The sequence below is a fragment of the Montipora foliosa genome, chromosome 12 (genome assembly GCF_036669935.1).
Source record: "Montipora foliosa isolate CH-2021 chromosome 12, ASM3666993v2, whole genome shotgun sequence".
NCBI lineage: Eukaryota > Metazoa > Cnidaria > Anthozoa > Scleractinia > Acroporidae > Montipora > Montipora foliosa.
In genome coordinates, this window is record NC_090880.1 from 29145249 (window position 1) to 29152748 (window position 7500).

The window sequence follows — 7500 nt, forward strand, 5'->3', positions numbered from 1 at the left end:
TCGTTTCAGTCTTGTCCATTTGTGTCCATCCATGCTTTTCTTTCCTTTTGCTGCGGTTCTTTTATGTTGTTCAACAGTTGTAAGTGGTTATAGCATAAAATACCCGCATAGAGCTCTGGAGATCACTTTGATACATTTCCTTAACGAAATGGATGAGCAATTTGTGAATTTATAAAATGCAAGTCACGCTACGTTTGCTAAGTGTCACGAGGAATGTTATGAAATATTCGATGAACCCTACCGATCCTAATCTTCTTTCCCGGAAGCAAAGCTTAAATTACGAATTTATGAGATCGTCTGGCTTTCCTGTATATGCTAGTTGGCAGATTTTCTCTTCCTTTTATTTTCTGTACAAGGCGATGTTATTGTGCACTGGAATTTGCTTGTCAACAAGCACTTGACATGTGACCCTAAAATTCCCCCAGCTGGGAAACTGTGAAAACCCAGTTACGAAACTAAACAGTTAAATAAAGCAATTATGAATGTTTCATGTCGTACAATAGCAATTAGCTGATTTTGAGAAGCAAAATCTCTAAAATAGCAACCTTGAAACAGAAATATCGCGAATTTGCCATCGATATTTTGGTGACACGCATCTCTTTTTTTAACGTGAATCTTCGATGTCTTCTCAAAATATCAAAAGTTTTATTATTTCTTACCCTCCTTGATGAATTTTTCGTATACGAAGCTCGAACATTTGGGTTTGTCTGCCAGAGTGGCCGCGAATTGCCAGAATTGTGTGACAAGTGAAGTTGAAAGAAACGCGTTGTATGTGCTGTTTATAAGTGGCATCTGAACCGAAAAAACGGGAGTGCCCAAAAATGTTTTTGATGTTATTAAGAAACGAAATAATGGACTACAAAGGGGCGTAAAAATTACTGTTGAGGCTTTTTGGCAACGGGAGATATTTGACTTCAAAATCATCAAATATTTGAATTCTTCAAAATGTATCACAACGCACTCACTTATTTGCCTCGGTTGATTGACAAGCCGTCAATCAAACTGACTGACACTTGTTCCTTGTGTTTACTAAGGATGTATCAATATGTGTGTATACCCTCAAATCAATAGGTCAAAAACAGTTGTGCTGAGAGCTTCATATATTTTGCCCAATTTGAAGCAATTTCCATTTTAAAAGTCTGATGAATCCAGGGGGGTAGCCTATCTCCCCCCTGAAATATCCAAAACACAAACCAGTTTGTCTTTTTCAGTTTTGGGGTAGACCCTTCAAACTGGCAGAGTTTCATGGAAATCGGTGAGATGGCATGTAGCAGCCCTGCCTGGTGCTCCCGTGGACTCACTCTTAATTGTTATTCTCAAGGATCCATCTGGAAGTCTTCTCATCGATTCGACTTTATCTTTTTACCCCCTTTGACATGACAAAAGATAGATAAGGCAGCTTGAAAGAACTTAACCTTAGTTACTCCCTTCCTTGTTTTACTGTTCATATCATAGGCTCGTCCTGTTGATGCCGTTTAAAGCACTACATCTTAAGAAATTTGCCCACAGGAATCCCTTCATTTATAAGAAATTTGCTTTCCTTAATTCAAGGACATCTTTCCTGACAAAGCAACGCAAAGAAAGATTCTTTCTTTTATCATTCATTGTCCAAGAGATGGCTGTCAGTGGACTGGCGAATTAAGGGCAAAAGAGGTTAGTATTGAGACCAATTATGACGTGCAATAAGCTCCAAAGAAACCCATAACAAGGAGGTCAACCCGAATCAGTATACAGTTAGTCTGAATCTGGCAACCATCACATACATTGTATTGCTAGAAAAAGTAGGCCGATGACCTATCTCCCATTCTGTTGGTGTTGTTTCCATTACCTCACGCAACGTTTAATGGGTTATAGTATTTTTCTGTTCTTATAATATTGAGGGCCAACTTACTCAGTTCTGATTGCTCAGTCAGGGATGCCACTGGCTAGTTCGTTGCTTGGTTACGACTTGGTTACGATTTTTCCCCGACCACGTTCGCGGGGCTTTTCTCCACCAAGAGTTGGGCACCCGCCCGCTTAACTCTTGGCAGAGAAAAGCCCTGGAAATGAGCTTCAGCTCACCCGCATTGCCTGATTTCAAGGAGAAGGGGACTTAAGATACAAGTCAGTAAACCATGGGATTTGCAGCAACTACTGTATTGATCCACATGGTCAGAAAGAGGTCACCAAGATTTACAAAACCACAGGGGGGGGGGGGGGGGGGGGGGGGGCGGGGGGGGTCCTGTTAATTAAACAGGCTGAAAAGTTTGTGTGGCAAATGACTTTGGCCAGGTTTACCGGGATGAATTCCTTTCCCTGCCGAAAAGGATGACAGGTGAGTTTAAGAATATTCAAGATAACTGTTCAGAACGCCCTTCTTTCTCTGGCCTCAACTAAAATAATAATTATTTTAAATTAAAAGAGAGAAATAGGGTAGAATAACAGATGGTTTGTTCTTTTGTAATGAGCAGTGGCCTGCCTGCCATTTGTCACATGTTTTCTAATCTTAACCTCAACTGTAAACTCAATTTACCTTTGTTGGCTATCGTGCGGCTGTCTATTGGACTCCGGACGGTCTGCAGGTACCCTCAATACTGAACTTGTAGGAGAAAAAAAAAAAGAGATTGATCACTATCTTTTGAAAAGTTCTTTTATTTTTAGGGTCACGAGAATGACTGCCAAAGATTCCCCATCAACTGTCCAAATGGCTGTGGAGAATCCATCCCAAGAGACGAGGTTAAGTGTTTTAATGTTAATTAATTTAGAGTCTAGTGGTACTGAAACAGATAACATTTATTTTTGTCATACATTAGGCCCGGTTCACACCAGGTGCCCTTGCCCTGTTCTCGGGAATGGGCACCAGTCTGAATATAACCTTTTGTTGGTGCCTAAGCATAAATTTGAGCACCGTGCCCGGTCACAAGCAATACCGAGCTCCAAGGGTAGTTCTCAGGCACCTCTTAATTGTCTAGTCTTCCAGTGCTGGAGCACTAATTGGGGACACCGTAAACTGAAATCAACAAATTAACTTAAGTCAAATCAAATGTTGGTTTTTGAGGAAAGGGGAGAACCGGATCACCTGGAGAAAAACCTCTTGGAGCAGAGTAGAGAACAAACAAACTCAACTCACATGATGGCGAGTCTGGGAATCGAACCCGGGCCACATTGGTGGAAGGCGAGTGCTCTCACCACTGCGGCATCCCTGCACCACAGAAACTTGTCTGCACGTGCTTTCAAAGGTTCCCACGCTTTTCCCGATGCTTTTCTTCAATGCAATCACTGTTATGGTGGCAGAAATTGAGATTCAATTGAGGAAAACAATCATCTACAAGTAGCAGGCTGCTAGGCATGGTTTCGCACAAATTAATTTTCATCGCTGTTTTCAAAGAGTTATCTCAATGCAAATTCATTTGTGACATCAACCCGGTATAGAAACCATTCCCCTCCATTGCTCGGTTATGGATCAAAGTATGACCACATTTCCCGTCATTCAAAGCCATTAAAAAAATTAAATTTCAATCAGAAGGGACAATTTCGGAAAATAAATCAAGTAGGAAAGTGAGTTGAGGTGATAGGCACTTCAACTATATCTTAAAAGGAATAAACACGATTTCGATGCTCTGGGGAATGGAGAAAAGGTCAGAGTGATATATTTTCTGCGTGTATATTTCTGGACACAAGTAACGTTGTGTCGAAGAAGACAAATAGCAACGTTCATCATTCTATAGATTACTTTTATTTCGTTGTTCTAGTTGGTGATAGCTGTTCCAACCAAGCTCGTTTTAAAAGAACTGAAGTTCTCTAAAATGAGGCCAATAGTTATCTTAAATATTAGGCTTAGTGAATAATCAAGTTCGGGGCAAGTGGAATGCTGAGGCTGAGCTCTCACTTGCGTAGATCTTGTCTCACTCATCATCGTTTGAGAGAAATCAAGTAACTAACATAGTGTCAGTTTCAACAAATATTTGTCTCTTTTAAAACAAGGAAAATTATTCAAAGTGTGTTCAACTTTGTCGCCATTGGTCAGTTATGCAGAGGGCGCAAAACCTAGTTTCTTGAAGGTATCAGCACAGAAATTGCTCTCCTCTGCAGGCTGATCTTCATATATCTTGATTATGTTTTTTCGTAACAGTAGCTAAGTAAATTGCATCTTCTTTAGACTTGTACACATGTAAATAAATTTATGCAAGCTGGAAAATGTCGAGTGTATTATTATACGCCAAGTAGGAAGTTATTGTGATGTTCCTTATTATTATCATCATCATCATCATCATCATCATCATCATCGTCATCATTCATCATCATCGTCATCATTATCATCATCATCATCATCATTATTAAATTATTATAAAATTCATCATGTTCTGGCTGTTGTCATTGCCGTCTTTTCTTCTGTTAGGCAAGTCATAACAAATGACCAAAGGCTAACAGAATTGTCTCTTCTTCACATTTCTAACACTTTCCTCAAAATCCTTGCAGTTCCCAACAAAGCAGTTTTTTGAATTACTCCAACATTGAATGGTATCCCTAGCTTTTCAATCCACCTATCAAATCCTTTGGTGACACTTCCAAGGGCTCCTATCACTACAGGTACGACTTCTACCATTTTGAGTTTCCACAATCTTCCGATCTCTCTCAAAATGGTAGAAGTCATTATTATTATTATTATTATTATTATTATTATTACAGGACAAGAAAAAAGGTTATTTTCTCAAGTCTAGTTGTTCTTGGATGCAGAGTTAAATCCAAGCTCTAAATGTATGACTCATGGATACGAAGCATAACACAGCATTTGAAATGTCGGTGTACTTCCAAGATTCCTGGAACTTTTGAACTCGAATTGTTGGGCTGTTAGATTGCTTTTTCTTCTCATTCTCTTAAGTGTTTCTGTCAAAGGTTTTTCTTTTCTCTTTAGCTGCTTTACCAGTACACCAAAATAGCCTTTTAAACTTCGCTTATCGGCCGCATTATGCATGTGCTGACGATAACCCAAATGAGTCCCAGGCTCATTTCAGTATGCGCTGAAATAACATGACGGACAAATCGTAAGTGCTCAACTCATTTCATCTCCAACTTCTAAGTTACTTTTGCAAAAAGTGATTTCTTCTTACCCTTGCAAGAACTTAACTGTGTAATAATTTCTCCGCCTAAACATTTTCACGTTGTTTTTTACAATTATTTTCTAAAGATTCACTTGTCCAAAGGACAAGTAAGATTGACAACCCAGTTGTTCATTGGCTAAAACCACTTGTCTGGGGCAAGTGGACAGAATTAACCCAGAATTAACCAAAGACTTTTAGTTAAGCAAGGTGGTTAGTACAATCTGTAAATAATAAACGAAACCAATAACCTGTTATTTTTGTCTACAGATTTTTTTGCATACTCAGGATAAATGTCCTCTGGCAGCAAGTCCTTGCCCGTATGCTGACATGGGCTGTACTAAAAAGGTAATTTTTATTAAGGGAATGCAGTTCATTTCCAAAAGCTCAAAACAAAAGGGCCAAGTTATTGTGACATTTCAACGTGCCCGGAAACAAACAAGTTCAGTTTGAGTCAAAATATATGTAATTGAAAGAACCTGAAAAATTTACTCTAAAAAATTTACTCTAAAAAATTTACAGTAACAAGTCGAGTACTTTCTTTAAACTGCTGTGATAAAAAAGATCACGCTATGTTAGATGGAAAGCCAAGGATCGGAAAAAATTGCACAATTATCCGAATAATTGGCAGGTCTAATGTGACCTGTTGAAATAAAAATTAGTCTTTTGGGCGCCGGACGGTTTGCTGTCCGATTTGAAGTCCCTCTCCCCTTAAGGATAGGACTTCAGGGGCCCTCGATGCAATTCCACTGGCCTAACTAAATAACCAGGTGGTCGGGTTTTCTAAACGCTTAAATAGCTATTTCAAATGTTACTTTCAATACGCGGCCCTACAAGCTACAATCCGGTTTTAATATCACGGGTTGCCAAGAAAGGTTCGTTACTTTTTGTTTTGAGAAATCAATGCCCGGTTAATGTCCCCATTAAGGCTTTGACGTCCAAACCGGCCTAAAACGACCAGACTTAGTATTTTACTCTGTCTAACGCCAGACGATTTTACTCGTCAATGGGGTATTACCCAAGGCCAAGCGCACTATTTTCGGAGAATGGCACAAACAATCAAATATTTTTGTACGATGCCATTTCGCCGTCGTTTTCCTTTTTTTTTTTTTTGCCCTTTTCAGGAACATTTTGTCGGCCGAGAAATGGTCATTTAACAGTCTGGAAGTCAGTAACAACCTTTCTTCTTGCAGGTACGGTATGATGAAATGGACTCCCATATTGAATCTGACATGAGACTACATCTTGATTTAATCGGGTTAAAGTTGAGGGATACAGAAGAAGAGTTACAGAAGTTGAGAAATCAAGAAAAGTTACAGAAGTTGAGAAATAAAGAACAGTTGCAAAAGTTGAGGGATACCCAAGAAGAGTTACAGAACACTAAACAGCTGGTGAAGAAACTTGAAGAGAGGATAGATTCTCTTGAAAATAAGGCCTGTGTATATTTGTGGAAGATTCGTGGCTTCCATGAACTCTTGCGACAAGCTAAAGCCGGCTACAAAGATGAGATAGATAGTGCTCCATTTTACACAAGTGAATTTGGCTATAGGGTTAGAATGACTTTGTGTCCGAATGGTTACGGCGAAGGAGAAAATACCCATCTGTCGATTTTCATTTATATCATGAAAGGTGATTATGATTCCAATTTACAATGGCCTTTTCCTAAACGAGTAACGTTTACATTGATCGATCCAAAAGAAAATCCAGCGGACAGAGATAATATCTCTGTGACAGTAGAAGAACAAGGAAAAGACGATTGGAACTGCAGACCCGGGAAAAAAGGAAATAGAACAGGCACGGGATTTCCCGAATTCGTGTCACATGATAAACTGATGACAGGTGGCTACATTTTAAACGATACCATTTTTATTGAAGCGAGAATCGTTTAAATGTTCTTTGAAACAAAAAACAGAAACAAAACTTTTGAAGTAAAACTACAAAAATGTTGCAGACTGTGGGAGTTAAGTTAATGTAAGAAGCCAAACACTAACCTCGAACTCAGGCTCTCTCTCTCTCTCTCTCTCTCTCTCTCTCTCTCTCTCTCTCTCTCTCCCTCTCTCTCTCTCTCTCTCTCTCTTTTACTGCTTTGCATAATTTGGAAGGTGATCACCCAAAATAGAAGGGGATGTAGAGTTTTTTGAAAAATTTATGTGCACTTGGTCGAAAACTTTGTTTCTTTATATGGCGACAACTGGGCCTTGCATAACCACGGAAAGAAATGCGCACAATCAAATCAAATCAAATCAAATCAAAAGAAAAGGAAACAAAACAAAATAAAATAAAGAAACAGCAAAAACATCGAGCTATACATCGTTTTAATCGAACGGACTACTAATTGAGAAACAGTAACAGTCGTGTGACAAACAAAGCTACTTTTCGCTTTTAAAACGACTTTAACTTTGGTGACTCTGAAATAAGTTAA

At 39.0% G+C, this 7500-nt stretch overlaps 1 protein-coding gene across 1 annotated transcript in view; it reads left to right on the plus strand.

The window, feature by feature from the left end:
• The window catches only part of LOC137979792 (TNF receptor-associated factor 6-like), an 18777-nt gene extending 11709 nt beyond the window's left edge, over positions 1–7068 (plus strand). Inside the window, exons 3-6 of the mRNA XM_068827141.1 lie at positions 1552–1653; positions 2641–2715; positions 5349–5426; positions 6272–7068. Coding sequence (XP_068683242.1) covers positions 1552–1653; positions 2641–2715; positions 5349–5426; positions 6272–6967 — 951 coding nt within the window. The 3' untranslated portion in view covers positions 6968–7068. The remainder of the gene's footprint in view (positions 1–1551; positions 1654–2640; positions 2716–5348; positions 5427–6271) is intronic.
• Positions 7069–7500: the final 432 nt, after the last annotated feature.